Below are 14,697 nucleotides of genomic sequence, written 5' to 3' on the forward strand. Positions count from 1 at the left end.
TATGTTGGAAACTGCCCAGAGTGGCTGGGGCAACCCAGTCAGATGGGTAGGGTATAAATTATTATTATTATTATTATTATTATTATTATTATTATTATTATTATTAGATGTTGTTATTGTTTAGTTGTTTAGTCGTGTCCGACTCTTCGTGACCCCAAGTACCAGAGCACGCCAGGCACTCCTGCCTTCCACTGCCTCTCGCAGTTTGGTCAAACTCATGCTGGTAGCTTCGAGAACACTGTCCAACCATCTCATCCTCTGTTGTCCCCTTCTCCTTGTGCCCTCCATCTTTCCCAACATCAGGGTCTTTTCCAAGGAGTCTTCTCTTCTCATGAGGTGGCCAAAGTATAGGAGCCTCAGCTTCAGGATCTGTCCTTCCAGTGAGCACTCAGGGCTGATTTCCTTAAGAATGGATAGGTTTGATCTTCTTGCAGTCCATGGGGCTCTCAAGAGTCTCCTCCAGCACCATAATTCAAAAGCAATTATTCGGCGATCAGCCTTCTTTATGGTCCAGCTCTTGAACAGGACGCCCCAATTTTCATTGGAGAAATGTTGGAGAGTATGCTAATGCTGTTCATTTCAGACCTATTCGGATAACCAAGCACTTCCTTTATCCTAGATTTCCTGAGATCCTCATCCACATAGAAGTACATTAAGGCAGGTTCTTTGCTCGTGGAGGATGAGGTAATATTTACATGACTGGTAGAAAAGAGAGAAGGTTTCATTGGCTCTGCTGCTGTTTACCAGGCTCATTGTTAGGGCAACATGTCACCCATGGAGACGGAAACAAACCCAAGCAGCACTCAGCAATAAAGACACATGCATGCTGTTTCAGGCTGCTTGGAAAATAGCTACAATGTCACTTTCATTTGCAAGGCTGGTGCAGAATTTAGGAACAAAGGTGGCAATTTACACCTGACCATCCAACGTTTTCCTGGCTCCCTGAGCTACATCAGTCCATCCCAGTTTTGGATTAGGGCTACTGATAGCAGCCTGCCATTGTCACATCCAGAAAGGTAAGTGACGGCTTGGGTCAGCAGGCATTTGTGGGTTGTCCTGCTACATTCTAATGCTGCATAGAAGAATAGCATGTTTTCCCCTCTCCATGTTCTCAATTCCTGGGCATTTGCTGAGGAGTCAGAGACTTCAACAGCATAATCAAGCTCAGTCTTTTATATATTGACATCATGGCACATTTCTTCCTTTCCCCTTCAGGTTTTCAGCAGAAATGTTTGTAACTGTGCTTCATGGTGGTAAGTGACCTTCCGGCCTTGAACCTTTGTTGTCTTGCAACAGGTGTGGGGAACCTTTGCCCTCCAGGGTTTGCAGAAATACACATCCCATCAGCCCCAGCAAGCACGGCCAATGGCCAGGGATGGTGGGAGCCAGCATCTTGAAATAGACTGGGAATCAGTGCAATTGTCTAAACACAGGGGGAAACACATTTCCAGCACCTGGACCCAGTTAGCAACCCCACAGGCTGTATTTTCAGCTAAACTACAGTTTCCTTGCAATCTTCAAGGGCACATTATATTAGTCTAACCTGGAGGTTACAAGCATGTGAATGACAGCTGTTTCCCTTGGCTTTATCCTTGCATATGTTTTAAATTCATTATCGTTAGGTACTTTGGGAGATGTTTTACTGAAAGGTGGCATATAAATGGTTAAAATTATTTTTCTTTCAAAAAATGAAATCAATTTTTGCATTTTGTTTTTACATGGTAGAAAACAGGGCAGACATTTTTAACATTCACTGTGAAGTCCAGCGTCTCCTAGACGGCATCAAACGCCGCTGTGGCTGTGAGGACGAAGGTACAGTAGCTAAAAATCTTTGTGCACTTTGTATGTTTTTTTTTGGGGGGGGGGGAGTGTGTATCCATGCATTTAGATGTTTCAGTGGGTTACACTCACTGATAGTAAGCAGCTTGATCCAGCAGAGACTTTGTCAATTCCTGGAGTGTGGAGGCTAATTGAGACAGCACTCAGTGCTCTGACACAGATATCCAGCCTCCTTGTGAGCATGTTTGCCTCTCTGTTAAAGACTCCAAGGTATGTAGAAGCACATTCCTCAGAGAAGGCCTGACACAAATTGAACACGTGCAGAAAGCTCAAAATTTACGTTAGAAAAAAACAGGGATAGCGTGTGAATGAATAACACTTGCCAGCTCTTGAATCATGTGTTTCAGATGATATAGAGTTAGCAGACGAGAGTGGGCAGGTGAAGAATTTACTCCAGAACAAGCAGCGCTCCACAACTGAGCTTCTGGGGGAACGTGAGGCCTATGTGCTCCTGGGTGTTACAAGTAGGTCCCTTGCACCAAATCTCTAGACTCCCATGTGGACAGGTATGGCAGTACAACTGCACAATGTGCGCCTAAAACCAAGGAAGTCTGAATCCAGTTCTCATGATAATTTATGCACACTGGAATCGGTACTATCTGTGCATGTAAAGGTAAAAGGTAAAGGACCCCTGGACGGTTAAGTCCAGTCAAAGGCAACTATGGGATTGTGGCGGTCATCTCGCTTTCAGGCTGAGGGAGCTGGTGTTTGTCCACAGACAGCTTTCTGGGTCATGTGGCCAGCATGACTAAACCACTTCTGGCACAACGGAACACCATGACAGAAACCAGAGCGCACGGAAACACCGTTTACCTTCCCGCCACAGCAGTACCTATTTATCTACTTGCACTTTGATGTGCTTTTGAACTGCTAGGTTGGCAGTAGCTGGGACCGAGCAACGGGAGCTCACCCTGTTGCAGGGATTCGAACCGCCAACCTTCCCAAGCCCAAGAGACTTAGTGGTTTAGACCACAGGTTTAGACCTTTACCTGTGCATGTACAGATATGTGCACAAATGCACAGTTTTGCCTGTAAGGTCTGCTGCTGTGGGCCCTGAAACACTTTGCAAGAAGGTGAGCAGTTCCTTATTGCTTACAATTCTGCATTTGGGTCCACAAAGTGTAGCTACTTCTAGTGTTCTTTGCAGCCAATCCTATGCCTGTCACTCAGAGGCAAGGATAGGTGGATCTGTCTATTTTACCCCTGAGTCAATTTTGCATGCTTTCATTCCACCCCATTTTCCTATGTATCTATGATTTTATAAAGAAAAATCTGCCTGAAAAACCATATTTAAAAACATATTTAACAATGTAAAGTATTTTATTAGAAAACATGTATTTCAGCATGTATGGTATCTCAATGCCCGTGTTTCTAAACCGATTTTATATACATTTTAAAGCTCCTTTTGGTTAAAAAAAAATTAACCAAGAACAGTACTGCAAAATTTGGAAAAATCTAGTGTTCTGATCTACACTCTAGTCCAAGAGATGAAAATCAAATTGGTTCATGTGAGAATTTGTGGAAATCAGTTTTTTCAACCAGCTCTACTTGTGAGTGAGAACCCACTGAAAATGAGTTTTGCTTCTAATAGAATGTGCTTAGTTAGAACAACGATGCTAGCCACAGCTGTGATTGGCAGCTGTTCTGCCATGTCTTTGCCAGCTAGCTCAACTCTTGCTCTTTATTCTGACTGCTAAACAGGACATTCCATCCCTACCCCTAACCACACACTATAATTGTTCTTTACCTTTGCCCTTTCCAGGAGGTGAAAGGCCTTCCAAGAGAGTATTTACACCTCTGTTGAAAGATGAGTCCATCATTAATGCTAAGTTCCTAGGTAGGTGGGTGAACTTGCCTCCATTTATCTATGCAATTTGAAAAGCATCTTCAAATGTCAGTTTGTTGTTGTTTAGTCGTTTAGTCGTGTCTGACTCTTTGTGACCCCATGGACCAGAGCACGCCAGGCACTCCTGTCTTCCACTGCCTCCCGCAGTTTGGTCAAACTCATGCTGGTAGCTTCGAGAACACTGTCCAACCATCTCGTCCTCTGTCGTCCCCTTCTCCTTGTGCCCAGGGTCTTTTCTAGGGAGTCTTCTCTTCTCATGCAAATGTCAGTAGTCAGCCAGAATTGCCATCAGGGCCCGGGGACTGACAACTGTGTGCACTTTCCAGTGAAAGAAGCTAAGCTTTGTCTGTCCCTGAGCCTAGTTGGCCCTGTCAAAGATGGATCGGTGCCTCTGGACAAAAATACACCTCCCATGCCAAAGAGACATGCCCATTTTCAATGTAGGACAATACTATTCAGAAATGTGGCTTGCCTCTTGGGAACTGGGAACTAGGTTTGTAAAAGGTCCAGCTGTACACTCTGCATGCACATGTCCCTTTTTAGATCTTCCACCTTCAGATGCAAACAAGAAGGGGTAAAGGGTTTTATGCCCCTTTGATTTCAGTGGAAAATAGGTGTGTGAAACTTTTATGTATACATTTTATACTGCTGTCAGAATAGCAGTGATTTGAGAGCTTTCCATCACTGCAGTGTGGAAACTTCTGGTGGCATCACAGAGGGTGGTCTGTAGCATCATGAAGACCTTCAGCCACTGTGCCAGAGGGCACAAGACTGTTCCCTTAGTTAGATAATTGCTTATCCTCTATCTCGCTTTTTCATTGCACCGTTGAATTGCTTTGGTGAATTATATATTTCTCCTACCTGAAGCTAAGCTAGAGAGCTGGCAAGAGCGCAAAGTCCCCTCTCCGAGAGTAAAATCCAGAAAGACCCACAAAAAAGCAACCTTGGATATCCCAGCTGCTGAAGGTGAGCTTATAATTATTAAAGAGAACCTCCAGTTTATGACCTTTTGTGAGTCTTGATGGCTAACATAGAATCATAAAATTGTAGAGTTGGAAGGGATTCAGAGGAGCAATTCAGGAAAGATGGCATGTGTTAGATATGGAGAAGTGGAATTACATTTTTAGCCAAGTGAGATTAACAAGCACCTTCAGAATCCATAATCAACTTGGTTTACTTATTGTAACCCAGCTATAGCATATGAATTTCAAAACCAGCAGCTCCTTCCCTGAGGACTGCCAGTCTTTTCATGGTCCAGGGGCAGTCAAGGAACAATGGCCAGGCACTGCAAGTTGCCTCAGGTGAACTGCTGGGTTGAGATATAAGCTTAAAACATATTCAATGAATAATGGGTTGCTTTCCCCCTAACATGGTCACAACCAGATTTTAAAGGGTTATATGTATCACCTCAATGTCATCATTTAATGCTAATTGAAGATTGAAGGTTGTTGTTGTTTACCATCAAGTAGTATATAAATTTTATGAATTAAATAAATAAATAAATATTTAATGACCATTCTCTGAATGTACAGTTTGTTTTACATACAGAGACCAAACTTGACAAAAATCTCACGTTATTGTCCATATTTGCAAGAAGTATTTGCTTTCACCACCTTGTTCACAGACACGTTGGTGCTTACATGATTATTGTCTCTTTCCACTGTAGGCTTAAGGAATCATTCGCCTCACGGCAGCAGGACAAGGACGCCCGCTGCTTCTCCGAAACAAAGCAGAAAATTATGATCTCTTGTTGGATCTGAAATCGGAATCTCTTCCAGTTTGTGGAAATGCACCTGTTCATGTATGTTCCAGAGTGTCCCCTGCTCTGAGCTTGAGTCCACATAACAAGGCAGGCCAGGATTCTGAAGCCTGCATTATGATTCGCTGCCTTGGCACAAAACAGCCAATCAGGTGTGAGGTGGGTGTCTCCAGGGGCTGGCTGAAGTGTATATAAATCATATCCTGTTCCCTGTTTCCCTCAATCTGTTTCTGATGTCTCACTAAAGCCTTTAAGCTGAAACACTGCCTCTCGCTCGAACCAAGGCTGGATCTAGACACATCAAAAAAGTGTTTCAGTTAAACACGTACATTTAAACAGGGAAATCCGGTAGGTAAAAACGGGACTCCACAGCACCATCTGGTGGCACAGTGTTATATTGCATATACAACACATATAAATTGCTTTTTCTTTACCAATCTAGCTGAGTCCCTACGTATACCTTTTTCTGTTTCTTTGTGCAAATGTGAATTTTTAGGCCCCTTGCCTGACAATAAGGTGCCTTGAATGCTGTAGGACTTACTTCTGAGTAAACAGGGAATATAACATTGTACTGTAGATGTGCTTGATTGTACAGGGTTGGGGAACCTGTGATCCTCCAGATGTTTCTTTTTGTCTCAATATGTACAAGTTTGACTAAGGTTAATTCAACAAAAGGCATTTTCCACTATGTTTCTCGCTCTTTGCCTCAACTGTTGTAGGAACAATTTTGTGAGTCAGCCAATGCTACAGCCATTCTGCACCAGAATTCCCCAAGGCTTATTTCTGAGAGTTGTTTCCAATCTTACTCATCCTAGAAATAGTAATAAAAAGAGATGGTGCTTTTGAGCACACTGGTGATATTTCACAGTGCAACGGAAGCTGCTATACCAAGGATGGTGCAAGACTGTTAAGGAATGATGTATGGAGATGTGAGAAACCAGGTCATGACCTTCCCCAAAGAACAGATTAATAAATAATATTTTAGAAATAATACAACAAAATCCAAAACACAGTTCACCAAGGAATAAATTCCTCTGTTCCATCCAGACTTCTTTTAGGTCAGATGACTTTGAAACTAAATGGTTATTGGCTAATGTTGACATTTTAAAAAAATTAGTTTATTGTATTGCATTTCTTTCCCACCAAGCTGGTACATGGTTCTCCCCTTCTCATTTAATTCCCCAGACAACCCATGAGGCTGGTTAGGTTGAGAAGCAATGACTGGCCCGAGGTGGCCCCAGTGAATTTCATAGCTGAGTAGGGATTCGAACCCTGGTCTTCTAGGTCCTAACTGCTACACCACTTTGGTTATATATATGGGAGCATGGGAGTTGCAGGCTACTTTTTGACCCAAAGCAGTGTTGACTGTCAAGGGACTTTTAAAAATCTAAGTAGTTGGAGGAACCTTTGAATTTTAAGTTTTGATAATCTGCACTTCTGAAAATCAATGTGCTTCATCTCACTCTTGGAATACCTTAGTGCAGGTTTTTTGGGTGTGTGAGTGTGTGGGTGTGTAGTGATACAGTGGCACCTCCGGTTGCACATGGGATCCATTCTGGAGCTCCAGCCAGAATTCTCAACCAAAGGTGCCTGTTCTGTGCATGCACGTGGCATCGTAGATCGCTTCTGCGCATGTGCGTGCCACGTAGAGCACTTCTGCACATGTGTGTGTGGCAAAACCCGGAAAAAATACTTCCAGTTTTGCCGTGTGTGTAACCTGAAGGATATGCAACCAGAGGTGTGCGTATCCAGAGGTACCACTGTATGTGTGTGTGTGTGTGTGTGTGTGTGTGTCCAGTCTGCTGCCTTGTGGGATATCTTCGGGAGAAGAAAAGGCTAAGAAGTAAACCATACACAAGTCCAGAGTGGAGTTCCTAAGATGGTTGGATGGTACTTTGTACGCCTCCTTCCAGTAACTCCTGCAGCCAAGCTGGTGCCAAATGTATTGCTATCCTTTCCCTTGGACCACATCAGTGAGGCTGAGAGGGTGTGTCTTGTCGTCTGGGCAATCCAGGACCTCCATACACACTGTCCAGGCTTGTACCCCAGGGAGGTCACTTCAGTGATGCTAACACAGCAGTTTGATTTCACCCCTGGCGGCACATTCTATTGTCTCTGAAGATGGATGACACCAACATTGGCTGCAAATAATATTGGACTGGCTGAATGTGGTAAGCACATGCACTGCATGCAGAAGGTCCCGGATTCAATTCCTGGTATCTCATGGTAGGACTGGACGAAACCCCTTTCTAAAACCCTGGAGAGCAGATGCCAGTCAGTGTAGGCAATCATGAGCTAAATGGGCCAGCAATCTGACTTGGTGCATAGCAGCTTCCTCTTGCAAACAGCATGACTGGAGAATGGAGGTTAGATAACTAGTAGATTATAAAGGGTTGTTCATTGAAACCCCATCTCCATAATTATATGAAGTTCTGCCCAACTCCATCTGGGTTTCAGAGCTTGATTCAGCACTGGCAACATTGCGTGTGCAATGCTTTTGTTTGCAATCATCAGAACTGGAAGGTTTGTTTTTCTCTCTCTCTTTTTAGTGAAAGTGAAAGTCTACAGGATGTGACATTCTGCAATTGCATTAATATCCTTCATCCACTTAGAATACCCAGTTTTGGAGGGAAGCACACACAAGCTTTTCTTTCTGCCATGCTGTACTTAGCTGAAATTCTCCACCTGACTAATCCTAGGAGACATTGAGCATCAGATCCTAGGTTTATATTTGTATAGCATGCTGCATTGAAACAGTTCGGGGCTATGTTGAAGATCAAAGTTGAGAGAGAAAGAGGCCCTCTTTTAAGAGGAAACTAGAAAACTCCAGTGGATTTTCTCAAAGTTGAAGGTTTACAAGGTTAATTTCCAAGAGATCTGTTTCTCTTTGGAGTTGGGAGTGATCGAACAAATGCTGTCTGGGTAATTTCTAAGTAAATGGAGTGGAAAAACAGGTGTCAATCATTCTCTGCCTTTTTGTTATCAAGATAGGCTTCAGATCAGGACATTCCTCAACTGCTGTAATCAAGTGGTGTGCTTGTTGAAGTAGAAGAGAAAGTTTACAATAAATCATAGAATCAGTCCGGCTTTTTTCAGTTGGAATTCTCCAGAACTCAGTTCTGGCATCTCTCAGGTGAGTTCTATTGCTATTCTAAGAGAACCAGGGAGGCATTCATGGTGAATTCCCGCACCTCTTTTTTTAGAAAAATATCACTGAATCAGAATTGTAAAGTTGGAAGGGACCCCAAGATCATCTGGTCCAAATTCCTACAATGCAGGAATCACAGCCAACGAATCCTCTGGTCTATCAAGACCTGCCAGAGAAAACCCTTTGTTCTTTTGCCAATGTTTTAAGAGTAGGTGAATATAGAATGGAGTTGCATTAATAAGAGAAGCTGCAGATCCCTCTCATTGTTATAAATAAATTCATCATAGTAGCCTAACCTTCCGCATTTTGTATGATAGCAGAGAAAGGAGAGGCCTGTAAGTTGATTGTTATTTATTTTTAAATAAATGTATAGGCCACCTTTTGGGGGCATAGCTCACTCCATGTGGCTCACAATACCATTACATAACATAAATGAGCAAGGAATGGTCATGGAATTAATTTCTGATACAGACATGGGCCTAAAGGGGCTATGTTGGTGAAATATACAGTCACTGTCAGTCACAAAGGAACAATGGATGTGTTGCTTAGATTGGGGTTGCACGAAACAATACTCTCTGACTTCTTTGGAACATTTTGTTCACCTGCACCCTCAAAAATAAATGCCACTTGACACCTCGGCATCTTCACACACAAATTCTATTGCAATTAGGCTGCTAGAAAGTCCAATTGGCGTGAGTTAAACTCTGTAAATGTGCATTGCGATTTTCAATACTGCTTTGATTTAGCTTCGGTGGAAACAAGTCTGTATCTTGTTCTGATCTGAGCAGATGGAGCAGGCACATGCAGACTTGATGAAGATAAGGCATTTTTTCCATGTGAAAGGTCTAGTATCCTCAGGTAAAGTAGTGAACTGTGCTCTCCCTTTGTTCCTTCACAAGAATGTGGTGTTTCTGTTTATAAGCGTTTCTTGGGAACGTACCAGACCATTTAATTTCAAAGGGGCCCGTAGTGGGCAACAGCACAGAGCAGGTTAGGATATTATCCAGCAAAGGAGCCAGCTGACAAATAGTAAAACAAAGCCACTTCTTTGCCAACTTTGAAGCCAGGTGACCATCACCTTGTTTGAACTTTTGCTCGCTGCTGTGAATAGGAATTATTCATCCAAATGTGTCTGTGTGGTTCCTAGGTGTAAAACGATGTCCGTCTAAATCATTTCCACCATATTCACAAAGATTGTCCATTGGAGCAAGGCTCCCTAACCTTTCCGAGCCTGGGGTCACATCTGGGAATCTAAAAAAGAAACATTGTGGGGTCCCACAAATAGAGGGAAATCTGCTGATTTCATACATATACAGCAGGAAAAATACCTGCACACACTCCAAAACAAAACACAGACCGAAAAAGGCACAAACCACCCACCCACTGAAAACAAGCCCCCAACCGTAAATGTTTAAAAATAAAATATTGGGAGATGCTGAGAGGATTGGAATGCACCAAAATCTAAGTATGTCACATTGGGAACCCCAGTGCCAAAGCAACTTTTGCCATGTTGGGACTCAGCTATACAGCTGCAAATATAACATTTCAACAGTGCTTTAAGTGCATTGTACATATGTGACTGGTGGCGCTGTGGGTTAAACCACAGAGCCTAGGACTTGCCGATCAGAAGGTCGGTGGTTCGAATCCCTGTGACGGGGTGACCTCCCGTTGCTTGGTCCCTGCTCCTGCCAACCTAGTAGTTCGAAAGCACGTCAAAGTGCAAGAAGATAAATAGGTACCGCTCCGGCAGGGACGTAAACGGCGTTTCCGTGTGCTGCTCTGGTTCGCCAGAAGTGGCTTAGTCATGCTGGCCACATGACCCGGAAGCTATAAGCTGGCTCCCTCGGCCAATAAAGCGAGATGAGCGCCGCAACCCCAGAGTCGGTCATGACTGGACCTAATAGTCAGGGGTCCCTTTACCTTTACATATGTGACACTAGGTGGTCCTGGTGAGCTAATGGCAAATTCCATATATATATTTTTAAGAAATGTAAAAAGCATTTTCATGGTATTTTTTACATATGTGTAGATTCCGCCATGGTCTTGTTACCAAGGTGGAGACCTAACTGAAAAGAATCCTGAAAAGATGTGTTCCCCAGTCTGACTGCATCAGCAACGCATGCCATTTGGCTCTCATTAATATAATGGGTGTGTTTTTGGTACTTTATTTCAGTACCATGAAGCCTTCCCATGTCACATAAAAACAGTGACATTTGCAAGTGACAAACAGATGCCCATTAAGGCACATCTCTAAGAGCCCATTGTTACAGGAGAATGCATTACTTGAAGCCAGATTCTTAGTGGCAAACTTTCCATTCATTTGCAAATCAGAGTTTAGAGATGAATTCCCATAACATTTGGAAGAAGGGGAAAAGAGGAGCTTGGGATGTGCCAGTTGAAACTTGCACTTTCTATTTTTTAAAAAAACACCACACCAACGACTCCTACACACTGTATAAAAGCACAGGAGGGGCGGGGCAGGGTGGAAAGCCAAGGATTTCAAATGTGAGCAATTGAAAAAGGAAAGCAGGATGGACTGGTTGGGCCATTTCCATAACAACTTAGTACGGAATGGCATTAAAGGCATTTGACTTAGGAGTTCCAAAAATGTAACTCCTGGTAGCCTTACAGACACTGTTCGTCATGGCTCTTGCTTTTTCTTCAGACTTGCTGCAGTGCCAAGTCTCAGATTGGAATGCTGCCTTCATTACAGACAGCAATAAAAGCAGAACTTGAAAGGTCTTGAATATATCCTCTTCACCACCTAATGGGGAATAAGCTCTTTGCGTAGAAAAGGGCAAGCTGTGTTCCTGCACATGATGCAGTTGCACTGATCACTATGGGTGAGGGTTAGACAGCTGGGATAGCTCAGTTGGCAGAGCATGAGACTCTCAATCTCAGAGTTGTGGGTTGAGGCCCCACACTGGGCAAAATTTTCCTGCATTGCTGGATGACTCTTGTGGTCCCTTCCAGCTCTACAAATTATGTGATTCTGCGAAGCACCAGCATGGTGAGTAGCCATTTGTAGCCTTTTCCATGAAGAACGGGGAGGCAAGAAAGGTGGGTATAAATGAAATAATAAATAAATCAAGACCCAGACAGGACAAGCAGGAGCTTTTTTGTAAAAAGTTATTTTTATTATCAAATTGTGATTGTACAGCATAAACCTCAGCAACCCCACCTCTGGTCTGCACCAGCAGGCTCACAGTTGGATTGCTGTAGGCGACATCGTATGAACAAAAATGCAACTTTTAAGAAACCTAGTGCAAGACAGCGCCTTTATATTATTGCTGTGACAAACGGGCGGTTTCTTTCATTCTATATACAAGGGGGTTTCCTTTCCTTCGGACAGTTGCACACTTTAAACAAGAAGGGGTTAGGTGTTATAAAAATAGATAGCGTTCAAGTTGGCAACCCAAGGGTAAGCTTTTACAGTACAGTTCAGATCTGCTTCGGATCTCCTACTTCTCTCTCTCAATTCTGATGAGATTCCTTCGCAATTGGTTGATATTGCACAGGCAGGCACCTTCAAGCAGCCGCTGCCAGAAGAGATAACCAAGTTGCAGTCTCCAGGGTGGAGAAACGAGTGACAGAGACGCTTTCAATAATACATGTTTTTGTCCCACCAGCCTGTAATGGAAGGACAGAAAAAAACACACGTGTGAATTTTCCCCTTACCTTTCTGCACACACACAATTCTCATGCCTCTCTGTTCTTCACCCAAACAAGCAAAAAGGCCTTATCAGAATCTGACACATTCCAGACAAACACAGACGCTCAAGGAGAGCAGCATGTTCTGGGAAGGGTGTGTGTGGAGCACACCAAGGGCCAGACAGAGAGATTCAGAGGGCCACATTTGCCTCCGCCCACTGACCTGGGGTTCTCCACCCCTGGTACCAATGCTGGAAGAGAAAGATCATGGGGAATCCAAGACTTCCATAAGGCACATGCATGAGAGCTTTCCACCTTTCTCCCACTCCTCCTCCTATGGGGGGCACAGAATGAAGGCATCCAGAGCATGCAGTGCCTTGCCTGGCCCAGTACCCCAAATTATATTGAGGGCAACTAGAAAAGTACGGTTTGAATGTCCTTGAAAATGGTACGGTTTCCTAGATTTCCACCAGTCCACCAACCAATGTCCTCTTTCTTGCTCTTCTATGAATTCTTTCCAAACCTGTACATTGCTGGTTAAAATGTAAAAGGAGGTCCTGCAGTCATTCATGAATCTAACTTGTGATTCATGTACTGCAAAGTGGAATTCCTGACCAGAGGGGACCTCTGGTGCCTTTCATATATATATAAATTTATATTTTTATTTTGACAAATGTGATGCTACCTGCAGTAAACGAGTGTAGAAATTCTAAAGTACTATGTTACTTACTTCCGGGATACCGTCTGATGAACAGCTTGCGGAATTCGTCGTAGACCCAGATCAAGATGGCAAAAGGAACAGCAACAAACCAATACTGAAACCTAGATAGCAAAGTATTAGGCATCAGACATTGCTTTTAAAATACAGTCAGCTTGTTTATTGGAACATCTCTGCTACATTGTGGCATGGCTCTAGGATTTTGGACCCTTTTTGTGGTCATTATGTCCCTCGTATTGCGGTCAGTGCTTATGGCACCATGGTCATAAGATTAAAACTCTCACCATGACCAAAAACCATGCATAGGTCTTTCAAGGAGCCCAAGACTAGGGAGTGACTCAACACTTATTTAGGACTTTATTCAATTGACTTAGCCTTCCGTCATATGGTCTCTGGAAGGGCATAACAGGGGATATAGGATACATCAGTTCACAAGGGCTATCACAGATCTCTTTCTGAGTTTAGAGTGAAAGCTCTGGCCTCGGAAGGAGACATCCAGGGTTGGGTCCTTCCTTCCTACCACCATGTCAACTTCCATAACCCTCACGCCTATTGATGATATCAGAACTCATGACTAGGGCCAAACCAGGGCATGCTGGGGCAGTTAAGGCTTCCAGGCTCCTTAATTTGCCTCAAGTCCAAGGAGTAGTTAATCCACTTCAGGAGCTGGTACCCATTTATTTCCTTCCCCAAATAGGGGTGTGTTTTTAGGGGCTTGCAAAAGAGGAGTGCAACAGTGTTCCTCTGCTCTCACTGCCACCCTGCTAGTGAGAGCCTAGCTGGGCAGTGGACAGAGCAAATATATTATCACCTTCCAAACATATGCACCTTGAATGAATTTTACCCCCATCCCCAGTTCATGGTTTTGCTTCTTATTTCTTTTAGCCACTTTAGCCATGAGAGCTAAAGATAGAATTTTGATACAATCAAAGGTGTATTCTCTATTTAATAGATATCCTTCAAACTATAAGTCTTGGGGCTCTATTATTAGAACAAGAACACAGTAGGATTGGTGTTCTTGTCCTAATAATACAGCCCCAAAATCAATCTCTCTCTCTCTCTCTCTCTCTCTCTCTCACACACACACACACACACATCTTGCTGGATAGAAAATGAACTCACCGGAGGGGTGCAAAGTTTAAGGCATAAACACTTCCAAGACCATAGCAGAGAATTGCAGCAATTCCTAATTGGGAGAATATGCCAACCCAGATTACTTTGTTCCTATGAAGGGAAAAAATACATTCAGCGATTAAATGTTTTAGATGCTATGAACATGACCTGTCATTATTCATGACAATAGATTTTTACTTTTTGTCCTCACCTATGTCTATAATAGTACAGACTATCTTAATGCATAAGTGCAATGTCAGATGTGGAGTGTGTGTCCTAGAAATGGGTGTACAAAGGAATAACCCAGGCCTTTGATGTGTGAAATTGAGTTGCCTGGTTTATCTTCTCTGATCACCCATGTTTACAACCTTGCTACTGGATTTATTTTTCCATTGTGATATTTACACTTTAGCAACGACCAAAATCATTTTCTCTCCAACTTCTTCAGTTTAGGAAGCCAAATTGTTCCCCTTATTAGGTTCAGCTCAAACGTTTGTCTCTCCTGACTTTATCACTGTGAGGTCACTGAACAGGTATTGTGTACCCATAATGTGTTTCATCATGAGTTGCCTTCAGTTCTTATTGGTTTTGTAGCAATTTGTGTTGCGAACATGTTCTTGGAA

The 14,697-nt window shown here is 43.2% G+C and overlaps 2 protein-coding genes across 8 annotated transcripts in view; one reads left to right on the forward strand and one right to left on the reverse strand.

The window, feature by feature from the left end:
* Positions 1-14,697, forward strand: part of LOC308464353 (uncharacterized protein) — a 15,154-nt gene continuing 457 nt past the window's right edge. Inside the window, exons 1-8 of one of the 7 annotated variants that reach the window (XR_013979962.1) lie at positions 1-1,016; positions 1,216-1,253; positions 1,726-1,812; positions 2,187-2,303; positions 3,602-3,676; positions 4,553-4,651; positions 5,352-5,603; positions 8,432-8,577. Coding sequence is in view for 3 of the 7 variants with exons in the window: in XM_080983714.1 (XP_080839840.1) it covers positions 820-1,016; positions 1,216-1,253; positions 1,726-1,812; positions 2,187-2,303; positions 3,602-3,676; positions 4,553-4,651; positions 5,352-5,428 (690 nt within the window). In the remaining 4 variants the exon portion in view is untranslated. Of the gene's footprint in view, positions 1,017-1,215; positions 1,254-1,725; positions 1,813-2,186; positions 2,304-3,601; positions 3,677-4,552; positions 4,652-5,351; positions 6,291-7,993; positions 8,398-8,431; positions 8,578-14,697 lie in introns of those variants that run through there. The other 6 variants (XR_013979963.1, XR_013979965.1, XR_013979964.1 and 3 more) reach the window with 6 other exon arrangements.
* Positions 11,708-14,697, reverse strand: part of ATP12A (ATPase H+/K+ transporting non-gastric alpha2 subunit) — a 24,892-nt gene continuing 21,902 nt past the window's right edge. The window contains exons 21-23 of the mRNA XM_080983416.1: positions 14,084-14,185; positions 12,974-13,065; positions 11,708-12,222 (exon numbers count right to left, since the gene is read on the reverse strand). Of these exons, the coding sequence (XP_080839542.1) occupies positions 12,194-12,222; positions 12,974-13,065; positions 14,084-14,185 (223 nt within the window). The 3' untranslated portion in view covers positions 11,708-12,193. The remainder of the gene's footprint in view (positions 12,223-12,973; positions 13,066-14,083; positions 14,186-14,697) is intronic.

This window comes from Podarcis pityusensis, assembly GCF_964106645.2.
Source record: "Podarcis pityusensis genome assembly, chromosome: 15".
Taxonomy (NCBI): Eukaryota; Metazoa; Chordata; class Lepidosauria; order Squamata; family Lacertidae; genus Podarcis; species Podarcis pityusensis.